This window comes from Miniopterus natalensis, chromosome 18, assembly GCF_054644295.1.
Source record: "Miniopterus natalensis isolate mMinNat1 chromosome 18, mMinNat1.hap1, whole genome shotgun sequence".
In the NCBI taxonomy this organism is placed as follows: Eukaryota; Metazoa; Chordata; class Mammalia; order Chiroptera; family Miniopteridae; genus Miniopterus; species Miniopterus natalensis.
This window is the reverse complement of record NC_142098.1, coordinates 13,254,172-13,270,718: the sequence shown is the minus strand read 5'-3', so window position 1 is coordinate 13,270,718 and position 16,547 is coordinate 13,254,172. Positions and strand designations below refer to the sequence as shown.

Genomic DNA, 16,547 nt, shown 5'->3' with positions numbered 1-16,547 from the left:
TTTCCCACACTGAGGGTGTCAGTACAAATCATAGCTCCAGCCATTTTTCTTGTTGTGGAGTTTGATTGTTTTGTTAGGTAATTACAAAGTGTTGTGTATAATCTATTGTTTTAAATTAAGAACAGAAAACAAAACTGTTTAGTACATACATATAACAAACAATAGCACATTTGCCCCCCCCACACACACACACACAAGTTAATGAAAGAGAGAAAAGTGAGGATTTGTCAGGGAAAATATGCTGAGCCCAGGAGAAACAGATCCCTCAGAGCAGTACTGTGTGGGCAGGGTGTGGAAGACATGAAGAGAACTCTGAGGAGGGCAGAGCCAGCCTTGGGACAGCCTGGGCCGCCTCCTGCTGGGCAGGGCCACTTGCTTGGTGATTCCTGACCTTCCTTGATTTTCAGGGCCTGGGAGGGAGATGAGATTTACAGCTTTTATTCTATAATGTTACTGGGTGGCCCATTGGAAGGCATCCTGTCAGCCCCTGCCATTCAGAAGCATTCTCTGGGGTCTCTGTGCCTGCCCCCACCCTTCATAAACAACTCAGCTGGTCCACTCCTCAGCTCCCTGTCACAGTTGCTGCTCTGACTCAGAGCCACAGTTGAAGCTGAGAGGGGAGCAGAGGCCAGAAGTTACTCAGGGAGGGAGGAACAGAGACCCTTCTTGACTTCCAGAGGCTGTAATGGAGAGGAGTGATTCCTGAAGGAGCTGTGAAATTGAGAGTTTCAAACCAGGGCAAATGGTTATTAACCTTAATAGGCTGCACTGGCACTGGGAGGGACCCATTTTCAATTATGCTGGTAGTAAGAAGTCTAGGGTAGCAGGTGGGTTCCTGATCTCTTGAACTGAGCTAAACTTCAGTCATAAACTGCCATCAATGCAGAAGCGATTTGGAAAGTGTGAGCTCACTCTCAGGACTGTCTGTGGGGAAGTGTCTTAGAGCGGAACGTGAGCCCAGAGTCAGACTTGCTCTTGAAGGCAGGAGGTTTGGACTGACCAGGGCCCCTTCCCACATCTCTTTTCTCTCCGACTCCAAAGAATTCTAGTTGAAAGTCAGCTGGTGACAGCCCCTCCCAGCAAGTTCGCACTTCTTGCTGACCATCTTGGTCATTACTTAGTAATTATGTTTTGGGAGAGAGAGGGCAGAATTATGTTTCAGCTTAGAAAAATAGATGGACACTCTTCAAACACGTGAACTTGCTTTACTTAAGACCTTGCACATCACTAGGCTCCCAAGTGCTCGTCGTTGGGGAAGCGTTTGAGAGCAGAATCAAGCCCTGAGCCTATGTGGGGATCCCTGGAGTCCTCCGGCCTCGCCTGCTGATGGAGAGAATATTTGCTTAGTGGCCCTTAGTACTTATCCCTCTTAGCTAGTCTTTTTCCAGGCTCAGGTTTTTTGAAACCATTATTCAGAATTTACCTTAAGTGTGTGGGGGTTTGGAATGAGCTACCCCAAGATGTGCCTCAGTGGTACATGCATTATTTTGAGCTAAAGGCAACTTAGACCTTGTGAGTTCAAGAAAAACTTCTGCTCCCTCCCACCCCTCCTCTCGTAACAATCTAGAGGAATTTGAATCTCCTAATTACCTGTAAAGAGAGATTTTCAGAGATAACCTTTGTTGACCTGTCTATAGGGCAGGGCAAACTTCTAATTACTGACTCTCTGGCTCTTATGGTCCAGCAATGACCTTCCTCCCCTGTGAAGCCCCAGCACCTTACCTCATCCTTAGCTCAGGACGTCATATGTGCCTCATTTTTCCCTGTCTGTGTGTGAGCCTCTTACATATGCAGGGTCTCTGACTCTCATATATGTGGGGCTTCCGTGCACATGGAATTAAATTTGATTTTCCCTTCTCAATCTGTCTCTTGTTGATTCGATTATCTGCGTAGCCAAAAGAACCAGAGGAGGGAAAGGGGAATTTTTCCCTTTCCCCACAAGTGCATTGAATTCTGTGTGCTTCTCCTCAGTTCAGTTCATTGTTTAGTTCATTGTTTTAGAGCCTTGTATATTTTTGAAATCCTTAAACTAATGAGATTAAATGTTGGACATTTAAATTCCAAAGGTGATATGTGGTGAGAGGCAGCATTTCCTACTTAGGATGTTACCTTATGATGGAAAGTTAGGCCAACTTGGTCTGGTCGAGTATTTTAAATCTTCTTTGGGTGAGTTAGGACGGAGTCAGGCACAGTAACATGTGGCGTCCTCTCTTCCTCTTCCAGCCCTGCCCCAGGGAAACGAAGTTGATATTTGTTGATGCCATGCTGCCTCACATGGTGATGTCCTTCCAGCGCTTGGTCTGTGCAGTGGCCTCCCACCAGCTGGCTCCCTTAAGACATGGAGGAAGCCGCCCTCTGCACGTAGCCCTGGCAGCCCGCTCTGACAAGAGTGCCCCAGTGTTCACCCGCGCCCTGGCCTTTGGAGACAGAGTTGCCCTCATTGACCAACATGGGCACCACACATACAAGGACCTTTACTACCGCAGCCTCCGCCTGTCCCAGGAGATCTGCAGGATCCGTGAGTGTGCCAGCCAGGACCTGCGGGAGGAGAGGATCTCCTTTATGTGTTCCAATGACGTCTCCTATGTGGTTGCGCAGTGGGCCACATGGATGAGTGGTGGCATCGCTGTCCCTCTCTACAGGAAGCACCCCCAGGCCGACCTGGAGTACTTTATCCAGGATTCCCGCAGCTCTGTGGTTCTTGCTGGCCAGGAATATGTGGAGCTCCTGAGTCCAGTGGTCAGGAAGCTAGGGGTCCCACTCCTGCCTCTCCTACCTGCAGTCTACAATGGGCCGGCTGAGGAGCACAGGGAAGGGGAGGTGCTGGAACGAGACTGGAGAGACCGGGGTGCCATGATCATCTACACCAGTGGGACTACAGGGAGGCCCAAGGGTGTCCTGAGCACCCATCACAACATCAGGGCTGTGGTGAGTGCTTGCGTGGGCCACCACTGTTGGGAGGGGTCAGGCAATTATAGACACAGTTAGAGCATGGCTGCTGGGGATAGTGTGGTGCTCATGTACTTTTCTGTAGGGCCATTCATAGCTGTCACCATCCTACCAGCCCCACCTGAAACATGCAGCAGTAAAAGGTCTCAATGCCATGTGACCAACAGTCCCACTAAACCATGTAGGACAGCTCCTGGGAAAGGGCTGAGGGGATGCAGCACTCAAGTGTAGAGAGCTTTACAGATCCATTGAGGGACTCCCCCAGAGCTGTGTGGCATGTGAAGGACAGATTTGGGCATATGAAGGACATGATGGTAAGGTGGTTTTCAGAGATCAGCCATAAAGCAAATAATCAGGGTATGTGATCAGCACCGAAAATGGGGGCTTACTTGTGAAACCTGAATGCAGGAACTGACACGTGCATGTGTCTTGGGTGTTATTTTTGTGTTCTGTAGCTTTAGTTACCATCTTTGCAAAACTCCCCAGCCACGTTATTTATCTGTCATTTATACCTTTCTGCCTTCCAAAAAACTATTCAATGCACAGTAAAGACTGTTATACAGTAGGAGCAATAAAATAAAACAGAAACTCAAACCACTAGAGGAAGGAGGTCAGTGCCATTGCATTTAGACTAACTCAGTCCCGTGAGTTAGTGGTAAGCTGAATCCAGGCTGGCTGCAAGGAAGCAAGATTGGTATATTACCTTTACCTCCTGGAGGAGGTGTACTTTTCTTCTGGAGAGACTCTCTCTTCACTTGTATTTCTAAGGGGAGTGATTATCTCACATGTGTTTATACACAGCGGTCACTGAGGCATGCAGGAAGGTGTGCTCACTGGTGACTTCAGGTGATTCAAATGGGCAAGTCTCACACTGCTTCCCAGTGAAAGCTGAGGATATGCCTGGAACACCCAGCTCTGGGTTCCTTCATGGCTGAACTGAAGGTGGTGCTGGAAGCAGCAGGGAGCTCAGACAGGCATCAGAGGTTGGGCAGCTGCATACAGCACTGGCCTCTGGTGAGGTTCCAAGTCACAGGCCTGTCAGAGCTGAAATTGCACCTCTGACCGCCGGGGGGAAGAGTTGTTTGCACCAAGAGTGTTTGCACCTCTTACCACCTGGGAGGAAGCCACCAAAAGTGTTTGCAGAGGCCACAGGACACCAAATCAAAGACCCTTTCAAATTGACTGAAGCCCCTGACTGTGTGACTGTTCTCCATCGTAGGGGTAAGTGGGTTAACCACAGACCCTCAGTCAGAACCTCATCATTTCATTACCATCTCCTGTAGATGCCATTAAGGATGGGGGAAAAGAATGAGCTTTCTCTCCTCCGCCTCCTCCTCTCAGCTGGGGCGACCCCCTCTGAGTTCCTCCATTTGCATGGTGGCTTCCCTCCTGTCTGAGACTGTGCTGTTGTCCTTCAGGTGACGGGGCTGGTCCACAAGTGGGCATGGACTAAAGACGATGTGATCCTTCATGTCCTTCCTCTGCACCACGTCCATGGCGTGGTCAACAAGCTGCTCTGTCCACTCTGGGTGGGAGCCACCTGTGTGATGCTCCCGGAGTTCAGCGCCCAGCTGGTAAGTTGCAGATGAGCTCTCAGCAGGGCCAGATTGGGCACCTGACAACCAGGCACCTTCCTCTGGTGTAAACGTTGCCAACAGTGCAAGTTTTCTGTTGCCACCATCACAAATGATCCCAATGTGGGGGTTTAAAACAGCCCAAGTTTATTCTCTTACAGTCTTAAAGTCAGAAGTCCAAAATGAGTCTTAGGGAGCTAAAATCAAGGGGTTGGCAGGGCTGATTCCATCTAGAGGCTCCAGGGGAGAATTTGTTCTTGCCTCCTCCAGTTTCTAGAGGCACCACAGTCCTTGCCTTGTGGCTGTATCACTTCATTCTCTGCTTCTGTGCTCACCTCTCCCTCTGCCTCCCTCCCTTAAGGACCCGGTGATCACAGAGGGCCCACCCAGATATCCAGGGTGGCCTCCTCATCTCAAGATCCTTAACTTAATCACATCTGCAAAGTCCCTTCTGCAACCTGAGGTAGCACATCCCTGGTAATGAGGACATTTGGGGGCCATTCTTGAGCCAACTACACTAGCTTTTAGCAGTTCTGGAGTGGATGGTCCAGCTGGGGGCTCTTTATTAGTTTCCTTGCTTGTCCCTTTTTCAGCAGTTGTTCCTTCCTACTGTGAGGTCTCGGGAGGGGACATGTTGTGGCTGTGTGGAGAGGGAAGTGGGAGCGGAGCCCTCACTACTGAGCAGAGCACAGCCATGAAGGACACTGATTTGAAGGAGAAGGGACCTGGGATCTGACCTTGCCACTTGACACTTGTGACCTGATGCACAGCTGTCCCCTGGAACCTTTCAGATCCTGACCTGAGAGCACAGGCACAGCGCTGGGATGGGGGCTAGCAGGGAGGGCTCTGGGACTCCCTCAGCTCCTTCAACGGCTGAGCTCTGCCTTCATCTTTTTGTGTTTTATTTTTCAGCTACAGGACTCTTAATGTTTTTAGATGAACAGAGAGTCTGTACTTAAACATACCTGTCAGGGCAGGGTGCTGAGGCATTGTTTGCCTTCAAGGATAAAGACCTACACGTGGCCTCCTAGCCCAGGGGTCAGGCCACTTCCCCACCCCCCTTTCCTTGTGGGGCTCTGATTGAGGGCCCTTCCAAAGTCTGTGATTCTCAGCACTGCTCCCCCCAGCCACTGAAGGGAGGATTGGGGATGGGGTGGGGCAGCATCTGAAGCTATTTCTGCTTGGCTGGAGTGACTGCTCAGGGCAAGTGGGGATAGCCACAGGGTGATGTGAGAAAAGGCTCACCTCAGGCAGAGGAGGCTTCACCTGACTGTGCACAAGAATGCAGCAGTACTCTGGGCTCTCCAAGACCCCCTAATTCTCCATTGGAAGGCCTCCTGGGACCAAGGCAGCCCACAGGTAGGCCTCCTCCTTGTGTAAGTTACTGCACATTGCTCTCCCAGCACAGACCACTCTGCTCCACTGAGGTTTCTCAGGAGCCAGAGCTGCGCTCATGGGTTCCATCTGTCCACACTCCAGCACTGAGTGATTACGGGGACAAAGAAGGGAAAGCCGAGTCTCCAGATTCCCTGTAAACAGGGAGGGCAGGGCCCCACGCAGGGCCCCACCCTGACTCGAAGCCCCAGAAAGCCCTGATCAGGAACCCCAGTCACTGACAGACTTCTCAAGTGGACATTGCCAGAGTCCTCATTTCCTGGACCTGCTTCGGGAGCAACATGAGTGCCCAGTAGACGTGGCAAGGATGTGTTGTGGGGCTGGCGCAGCCGAGGAAAACCCAAAAACTGAGCAGGTTTTTTCTTCCTCAAACACAGAGACCCAGGAATGGGAAAGAAAAAGCAGGGAGGAAGTATGGCTGGCCTTCCTCCTGGCTATGTCAGGCCTTCCCCCCTTCTCGCTTCTCCCACCCCCACCATTTTGCTCCAGCTGCACTGGCTGCCCTGCTGTCCATGCATTCCACCTGCCCACTTCAGTCAGCACTCTGTCCCTGCTACCCTTGGCCTACCCTCGGTGTGCTCACCTCGTTATAAGTCTTTGCCCACAAATCACTCATGAAGGCCCCAGCCACTCTACTCAACGCCACAGCCATCCTCCCCCCAGTCCTGGCCCTCACCCTGCACTGTTTATCCTAGCACCACCTTGAAGCCCGTAGAATCATCTCTCTCCTCCTGGAAGGTTGACCCTGAGGGCACAGGTTTGCCTTCAGTTCACAGTGTGTCCCCAGGGCCTAGAGCATCGGAGAGTCAGAGAGTTAGTGAATGGATGGATGAATGATGGATGGTTATCAGCCTGATGCGTGGGTTCCTGGACCTCTCACTTCCCCTCTGGCTGTGTGGACCATGAGGACACGCTGCTAGACAGCAGGTTCATGCCCCTTTCTACAGACTGTCTTGCTTTATTTAAATATTTAAATATCATGACCAGCTAGATTTGTGCAACAGGCATATTGGGGAAAAAGTCCCTTAAATCACTTAGGGGAGAGGTTATTTGTTTAATAAAGTTTTACAGTATCAAACTCTCTTAAATCAGAGCATAAATAGATACAATATGGCATGATTGTCTATTTAAAATCCTTTACCAGAGTCCCTTATAGCAGTGAACTTCTCCGCAAAGCTCTGGGTTTGTGCACGTTTATAAACGCCAGAACAGCAGGATTCAACCTCTTGTGCTCATGGCCTGTGGCCATGGATAGTGTGATGCATAGATGGGCTCATGAGTGTCCTTAGCTGTGGGAGATTTCACATGGAAACATGGCAGAGAACCTCCTCCTTGGTGTGCGGGAGGCCCCACCTGCCATCCTTGGTGCTCCACCCTCTGAAGAGGTCTTGCAGATTTAAAACCTGATGGAATTGACTTTGTTGAATGTGTACCTGTGTAGCTTAGATGTCATGAAAATGAGAATACATTTTAGAAAAGTAAGCACCCAACAGGAAAAAAAACCTACAGGGTTTTCATATCTTCTCCCAGAGCTCCAGGTTTTGTGTATTCTATGGCTTCTTGGGCGCTCTCCCACCTCTCCACAGGATCCCCATCTAGGAGCCTGGAAGCGAATGGGTTCCTTAACCACCGAGCCCGCCCAGCTCTGAGCAGGGAGCGCCATTGTCTGTCATTAGGATGCTCCTTTCTCCTGTTGAGGTGCTGCGGATGAGAGGCCACCAGGGCAGCTCACAAGGAGGGTCAAATCTTTGTGGTTCTTGGCACTAACTTGGAATTTCTCAAAATTGCAGCAGAGCCAAATATCGAAACATTTGATATGGTGGTTGATGAAAGATTGCAACCCTGAGTTTCAGATATTTGTGAATTTAGAAATTTATATTAGTAAAATCCTCTGTTAAATATTGGGGTTTTGTTTAAGCTTATATTAAGGAAATTTGTGTAAAAGAGTGGTGTGGGGTGACCAGAAACCAGCAGTGGTGTTTAAGTCAGAGATCCCAGGGTCCTCAGGCCATCCTGCTGAACAAAACGCATGCTAACAGTGGGGTGACAGGCTGTCACATCCTGCAAGGCAAACTGATGAGGTGACAGTGACTCGGAGGACAGGCGGGAAGATAGATGGGCGAACTGCCCGATGTCACCCCTGAAGAACAAAGTCTGGCTGTTGATAAGCTGTCCAGAGTCTCAATCGATTTCTTGTCTCAGATGACTTTGCTCTGGCTGACTTCCTTGGGATCTAGCAGCAAGAGCACTAAATTAGGGCAGGACCATGGGGCTGGCATTTGCTTCTCTGTTGACCTGCTGGGTACCTGCTCAAGGGCAGGGCTCTGCCGTGCAGAAGGCTGGGGAAACCCCCAGCACATTCTGTTGAGGCCAGCACCCCTGTCCAGGTCGCCGTCTCCTGTGGTTAAACATGCTGACCTGTGGCCCCAGACAAAGTTCATTCTGGGATCTGAGAAACGATCTTGTTGAGGTCGGTGGGTGGGAGGCTGTTTTCAGGCAATGTGTGTATCAAGGTACAGGCAGATTTGGGGGATGGGAAGCAAAGATCATTCTGCTGCACTGGCTCCCTAAATCTGCTCCACAGTGTGGGGTCACTGGGCAGGGTTACTCACACCTCAGATTTGCTCCACATTGTGGGGGTCACTAGGGCAGGAGGTGTTCACAGGTCTTAGGAGCCAGACGGGCAGCTGTTTTCCCAGCTCTGGTCTTTCATTATGGAGTGCCCTTCCTTGTTGCCAAATTTTGGCCAGAGCACCTTAAAAACAGAACAAGAACCCCTTCCTGTGTGTTGTGTAGAATTACCAAAAAATGGATGATGGTCTCATCCACCGGGGGGGGGGGGGGGGGGGCACTGCTTTAAGCTGGTTAAGTGTTTGTTGCAGTTTGTCACCTATAGTCAGCCCCATGCTTGCTTTTGCTTGGCATGACAGTGCTGCTGGTTGGGATCTGACCCCAGGTTTCCAGTCCTGGCTGCATAGCAGGGTCACATTGGGGAGATGGTGTGTAAAAGGGGGGCCTGGACCCCTCACACCTGATATCTGGCAGTATCCTGACTACCTGCAGCCTGATTTGGGAGCTGCTGTTTGGTCTTGCTATGACAGCTCACGTCAGAGCAGGTAGAAGGGTTTTCACTAGTGAAACGCAGGGCCTAGAGAGAGATCCCCAGAGCTATGATTTTTAAGTTATGGATGTGTTAGAACATGGAGAAGGAATATCTGCTTCAGTACAGCAGCTGCCCTCTTTGCTGATTTGGGTGAATCTGAAAATGGTGAGGCCTTTCCAGCTGCGTGCGGTTCTCAGGTGGGTGTCTCTGTGCCAGGTCAGATGTCTGTATTGATGACCATAGGACCAGTTAACATCCTTCATTTGGCTGACTGTGCTCCGTCCTTCCTTAGCTTCCTCTGGGCAGCCTGGGTGGGACCATGTGTATGGCCAATGGAGGAGGCCTGGCCAGGACCACAGGTCCCCAGAGTGGATGGAGGGCTCGTGACGCCTGTCCTCCCTCCTCTCATGCCAGAGATTGTGCTTCACCTGGGATGCGTGCAGTTTAATCCCTGTCGTTTTGTGCCCTCTTGTCCAAGTTCTCATGGTAACAGGTGAGCCCTTGGTGAGTGGAGTACGGGCCAGGCTAAGGTGAAGGTGTTGTCAGGAGTTGCTGGTGGTAGGGCTTACACACAGGTCAGCCACAGTAAGCACAAACCCATGGCTCACTTCTAAAAGCGTGATAGGTGAGAGGGAGATGAGGGCTCCAAGGCTGCTCCCTCGGCCAGATCTGGACATCAGCACTCCCAGAAAGCCTGAGTGGTGTCTAGGGTGTCCACTTGCCCATGCTTCTCCCAGGCCCCACACCTTCCCTGGTGGCAGGTGGCAGCCAACCTACATTTCTTTATAAGCCAGTGGGAAGTACGATCTGCATTTTAGGGAGTTGAGGGATTTAGTCCAAATTAATATGTTGTGAGAAGACAGAAGCTGAAAAAGGGCTTGCAAGGTCAAGGTCATAGCTGCTCTTAGGCAGTGAGGGAAGCCTGTCTGTGGATTTGTCCCCATGGATTTGCGAAGGCCTGGATTTCCAGCCCTTTGTTCTCTCTGCTGGACCGCTGCCTGGTGTGCAGTGATTCTGAGCCATTAGGTTTTATTTCTTCTCTACTCAGCATAGGAAGAGGTGTAATTGTAGGAAAGAGCACTCCATGACCACATTTTTTTTAAATCTCCACTTCTTCTATACACACTGATTTCCTACCTTCTCAGCAATAGAGAAATGAGAGTGGAGTTAACGTAAATGAACTCCCTTAGTCATTCCAAATGTGGGTTGCTTTAATGTGAGTTAATATTTTTATCATAAATAATATTAGCTCACTTCTTTGCCTGTAAAGAATTATAGAATATGAATGTTAAGGGCCCTTAGAGAGATATATGAATCTAACCTCTCTTTTCATTGTGTCTTAAAACTTTTTAAATTATGTAACGTTTCAGACATTGACAAGAGAAATGATAACCTGTATGCCATCACCCAGCTTCAACAATGATTCATTCAAGAGCCATTCTTGTTTCATCTAGAAACATCGTTTCCTAGCTCAGGAGTATTTTTAAACGAATCCCTGATACTATATTATTTTAGCATCTCTAAAAAGTAGGGACTTTTTTTCTTGGAGTTAATAAGCAAGAATCCCTTAATATGACATTTTACTGTCAATACTATCACTATCAGTGTCCCCTCATTTCTTAAGTTTGTTTGAATTAGATCTAAATAATTCCTGTCTTGAGCTTGGTTGACATATGTTGCTTCTGTTGCTTCACATGCAGGTGTCCCCTTGGTCTTTTTCTTGCATTGTTTTGTTTGCTTAAGAAATCAGGCTATGTCCTGTATACTTTCCTATAGTCTGGTTTTGTGGATTGCATCCCTGTGATGTCGTTTAATATATGTCCTTATCCCCTGTATTCACTGAAAATTGGTAATTTCATCTAGGACATGATAAGATTTGGGGTTTTTGTTGTGTTTTATTTTTTGTCTTGGGGAGGACACTTGAGAGGTGGTATTTGTCTTCCTCCAGCAGGGACAGATTTTCCTGGTTGTCTCTTGTTTTGTGATGCTTATTACCTAGAGCCGTTAATTCATTGGGTCTTATAAAATGGGAAATGCTGTCATGGCTTCTCTTATTTTAATTGAGGTATGATTTACATACAGTAAATGCATGTAAATTAAGTATGCAGCTGATGCATTTATATCTGTGTATACAGCTGTGCAACAATTACCACCCAGATAAAGATAGGGAACATTCACATCACCCCAGAACCTTCTCTCATGCTCTTTCTCATTAGTACCTCACACCTCCACACACCCAGGGTAACACTGGTCTGGCTCTGTCACCATGGTTTAGTTTTACAAGTTTTACATGTTCTTTTGTGCTTTTCAGTTCATCATACTTTTTTAAGGTTTGGTTTTTTTTCTTGTGTTACATCAGTTGTAATTTGTTCTTTTTGTATTGCTGTGTTGTATGAAAGGCCACAGCTGATCCATTCTGCTATTGAGGACATTGGATTGCTTCCAGTTTGGGATATTATGAATAAAGTTGCTATGAACACTTTCATACAGATCTTTCTGTGGACATTTCTCTTGGATCTGTGCCTGCTGTGCTACATACCAGCCAGGCTGGGTGTGTATTTAGTTTTCATTGAACAGCCAAAGGGTTCTCCAAAGTAGGTGCATGTTTTATACTCCCACCAGCAGTATGTGAGTGCTGGAGTTATCCACATCCTACCCACAGGTAGTCTTGCCAGTTTTAGCCATTCAGATGGGTGTGTTTTCATTTCCTTTTATTGAGGTATAGTGCACATGAAGCGAAATGCATAAATCTAAGTGTATGGCTTAGTATGTTTTGATGAATACACCTGTGTAATACACACCCAGGTCGAGACATGATATTCCCACACCCTAGAAGTTCTCTCACGCCTCCTTCCAGTCTTCTTCCTACTAGAGGTAGCCGCCTTTTCTGATTTTTATTGCTGTAAGTTAGTTTACGTGTTCTTGAACTTCGCGTACAATAGAACCATAGCACTTGCATTCTGTGTCTCACTTCTTTTGTTGAACATAATATTTTTGAGATTTATCTGTATTGCATGTCTCAGCAGTTAGTTCCTTTCTCTCACCAAGTATCCCACTGTGGTTCATTCATTCTCCTGTTGATGGACATTTGGGTTGTTTATTTTTTTGTGCTTTATGAATAAAGCTGCTGGGAACATTCTCATATAAGCCTTTTTGCAGATGTATGTTTTCATTTCTTTTGGGTAAATACCCAGGGGTAGAATTACTGGGTCATAATGTAATTTTACAAGAAACTACCAAACCATTCCAAAGTGGTTGTCCATTCTGTGTTCTTGTCAGCAGCGTGAGAGTGCCAGCACTCCCCACCTTTGCCAACACTGGGCAGGGGCAGGCTTTTTAAATGTCAGTCATCCTAGTGGCTGTGTAAGGCTGCCTCATTGTCTTTAAAGCCTGCATTTCTCTAATGTTGATCATGTACTCTTGGTCATTCAGAGATTTTCTGATATGAAATGCCTCTTCAAGTCTTTTGTCCATTTATAAAGTGGGTTGCATTTCTTCTTACTAATCTGTAGATGTTCTTTATATATTCGGGATAAAAGGTCTTTGTCAGAAATAGGTTTTGTGAATCTTACCCCCCAGTCTCTGGTTTGTTGTTTCACTTTTTTAACAGTGTTTTTGATAAAGAAAATTTTTAATTTTGGTAAATCTAACTTGAGAGCAGTAATGGTGGACATCGTTGACTTCTCATCTGGGGGAAAGCATTACCATCTACTATAAAGCCTGACGTGAGCTGTGGCATTTTGTAGGTGCTGTGTTAGCGTGTTCTTATTGTGCAGTGGGTGGAATGGTATGAAATCCTTCTCCTTTATCTGCAGAAACGATTGTATAGAGTTTGCCCCCTTATTCTTTATTCCCCCTGTATTCTGTTAGTGTGGTTAGTCACACTGGTTAAAGTTTCTATTATGTCTTATTTCCTGATCTTGTGATCTTCAGTAAACTTTCTTGGTTAGGATGTGTTATATTTTCATAGATTGCTAGGCTTAATTTGATAATGTCTTTTTTGCAGGTTTTGCATGTGTGTTTATGAGGAATGCAGGTCTGTAGTTCCTTGTGGCGACCTTGCTCAGCTTCTGGACTGGGCCCTGCTCCCTTCTGAAGGAGCCTGGCCGTGCTCCTCTGTCTCTGTCTCTGTCTCTGTCTCTGTCTCTGTCTCTGTCTCTGGGAGCATCTGTGTAAAGCTGAAACTGCTCCTTCCTCACGTGTTTGGAAGAAGTCACCCCTGAAGCCGTCTTGACCAGACCTTTCTAGGGAGGTTTTAAATAAAGGAGTCAGTTTCTTTATTAGATATAGCACTTCTGTTATTTCCTTGTTTCTTGTGTCAGTTTTGATTAGTTTTTGTTTTTAAAGGAAATTGTTTATTTTGTCAAAATTGCCCAATTTATTTGCATGAAGTAGTTTATAATTTCCCTCATCCCTTTCGTGTTTCTAGGATTTTTAGCGATGTCTCCTTTATTTATTTTTTTAATCCTCACCCAGGGATATTTTTTTCCATTGCTTTTCAGAGAGAGAGAGAGAAACATTGATGTGAGAGAGACACATTGATTGGTTGCCTCCCTGGGCAGGGGATCAAGCCTGCAACCCAGGTATGTGCCCTTGGCCGGATCGAACCCGGGACCCTTTAGTGTGCTGGCCGACGCTCTAGCCTCTGAGCCAAACCGGAGAGGGTGTGATGTCTCCTTTAGATGTCTGATATTGTAGCTTATGTTTTCATTCTTTTTCTTCATCATTCTTGTTTTAGAGGTTTATCAATTTTATTAATCTTTTCAAAGAACTAGCTTTGTTGATTTTCTCTAATGTACCTGTGCTTTCTATTCCATTAACTTCTGTTCTTTATTATTTCCTTTCTTGAGCTTCATGATGCATTGCTACTATTGTTGCTTTAAACAGTCAGGAGTCCTTAATTAAAAAAAAAATAACCCATGTATTTCCTTTTCTGGTCTTCATTTGTTCCTTCAGGTCTGTGCTCCCCTCTTGGGTTGTTTCCCTTCAGCCTGAAGAACTTCTTTTGCTAGTTCTCTTAGCACAGCTCTACTGATGATAAGTTCTCTCGGCTTGTTTCATTGAAAATGCTCTTACTGCATTTTCCCTTTTTGGAAGATGTAGTTTTCCAGATATAATTCACATACCATAAAATTCACCTTTGTAAATGATTTAAAGAATAGCACAACCATTATCTCAATTCCTGCCCCCACACTCAGCCCCTGGCAACCACTGTCTGCCTTCTGCCTCTGTAGATTTCCCTTTTCTGGACTTGGCATATAAGTGGAATCACATAATATATAGTCTTTTGTGTCTGGCTTCTTTCATTCTGCAGAACATCTTTGAGTTTCATCCATGTTGTACTGGGTGTACCAGTAGTTTGTTCCTTTTGTTCCTGAATAGCATCACATGTATGGCTGTCCCACATTTGGCTCACCCCTTTACCATGTGATGGGCAGTTGGATTGCTTCCAGTTTTTGCTCATTAAGAATATTGCTGCAGTGAACACTTGCATACAGACTCTCGTGTGGACATGTTTTCATTTACCTCCCATGGATGCATAGGGATAGAATTGCTGCATTGTGTGGTAAAATTATGTTTATTATTTTCTCTATTTTTATAATATTTATTGGGGTGACAGTGGTTAATATGAACATATAGGTTTCAGGTGTGGGTTTTTGTGTTACAAGATCTGTATATTGCTCCATGTGTCCACCACCCAAAGTCATATCTTCTCCCACCCCCATATATTAAGACCCCCTTTACCCCTCCCCTCCTGCGGCCACCACACTGCTGTCTGTGTCCACGAGTTTCAGTTTTATCTCCCACATGAGTGAAATCATATGGTTCTTAGCTTTTTCTAACTGACTTATTTCACTTAGCATGATATTCTCAGGGCCCATCCGTGTTGTTGCGAATGGCAGTGTTTCACCTTTCTCACGGCTGAGTAGTGCTCCCTCGCATGCATGTCCCACATCTTCTTTGTCCAGTCCTCAATGGTAAAGTTATGTTTAGTGTTTTAAGAAACTGCCAGACTGTTTTCCAAAGTGCTGTATTGTTTACATTCTGGCCAGCAGTATATGAGCAGTACCTTTTCTCCATATCCTCACCAACACTTGTTTATTGGTTTTTTTAAACTGTTGTTATAGTGAATATAAAGTATCTCATTGTGGCTTTAATAGGCATTTCCCTGATGACTGATGATGTTGAGCATTTTTTCATGGTCTTATTTGCATCCATAGATCTTCTTTGGTGAATTCTCTACTCAGATGTTTGGCCCATTTTATTTTTTTATTATTTTGTTAATCCTCACCAGAGAATATTTTTTCCATTGATTTTTGGGGGGGGCAGAGAGAGAAACATCGATATGAGAGACACATCAACTGGTTGCCTCCCACACACACCCTGACTGGGGCCAGGGGTCAAACCTGCAACCTAGGTATGTGCCCTTGACTGGGAATAGAACCCGAGAACCTTCGATCTGTGGGCCTACACTCTAACCATTGAGCCACACTGGCCAGGGCTTTGGCCCATTAATTTTAATTTTAATTTTTGTCTTCTTATTGTCAGTTTTAAGGGTTCTTTACAGATCCTGGATGCAAGTCCTTTGTCAGACATAATGTTTGCAAATGTTTTCTCCCAGTCTGGCTTATCATTTTTTTAAACATATCTTTATTGATTTCAGACAGAGGAAAGGAAGGGGAGAGAGAGAGATAGAAACATCAATGATGAAAGAGTCATTGATCGGCTGCCTAGCCCTCAACCTGGGCATGTGCCCTGACTGGAAATCGAACCCCGATCTCCTGGATCCTAGGTCGATGCTCAACCGCTGAGCCATGCCCGGCTGGGCATCATTTTCTTAATGGTATCTTTTGAAACACACATGTTTTTTAATCTGATGAAATCTGTCAATTTTCTTTCTCTCGTTAAAGTGACTTGGCTCCTTTGTCAAAAATCAGTTGGCCATCAGTGTATTGGTGTATTTCTAGACCTTCATCTGTTCCATTGATCACTACTCCAGCATCACACTGCATTGATCACTGTTGCTTTAAAGTAAGTTTCGGAGTAGAAAGTGTGAGATCTCCACCTTTATTCTTCCTTTGCACATTTGTTTTAACTCTAGCTCCTTTGCCTTTCCATGTAAATTGTAGGGTCAGCTTGTCAATTTCTGCAAAACAGCTTGCTAGAGTTTGGGAAGGAATGCACTGAAGCTGTAGCTCAATTTGGGGAGAATTGCTATCTTAACAATATTGACTCCTCCAATCCATAGGCATGGAGCATCTCTCCATTTATTTAGCTCTTGTCTCTTCCTCTTCTAGGACTATAGTTACAGTGTGTTAGAGTGTTTCATGTTGTCCCACACATTGCTCACACTCTATTCTTTTTTTTTTAAATCTCACCCAAAGATATTTTTTCCATTGCTTTTCAGAGAGAGTAGAAGGGGGGTGGGGATCGATGTGAGAGAGACACATTGATTGGCTGCCTCCTGCACGGGCCCCCACCAGGGCTGGGGACAGAGCTGCAACCAAGGTACGTGCCCTTTGTCA

General features: G+C 46.4%; 1 protein-coding gene across 1 annotated transcript in view; it reads left to right on the top strand.

Annotated features, from left to right (window-relative positions):
• Positions 1–2,253: 2,253 nt before the first annotated feature.
• The window catches only part of ACSF3 (acyl-CoA synthetase family member 3), a 59,825-nt gene continuing 45,531 nt past the window's right edge, over positions 2,254–16,547 (top strand). The window contains exons 1-2 of the mRNA XM_016221072.2: positions 2,254–2,928; positions 4,368–4,523. Of these exons, the coding sequence (XP_016076558.2) occupies positions 2,263–2,928; positions 4,368–4,523 (822 nt within the window). The 5' untranslated portion in view covers positions 2,254–2,262. The remainder of the gene's footprint in view (positions 2,929–4,367; positions 4,524–16,547) is intronic.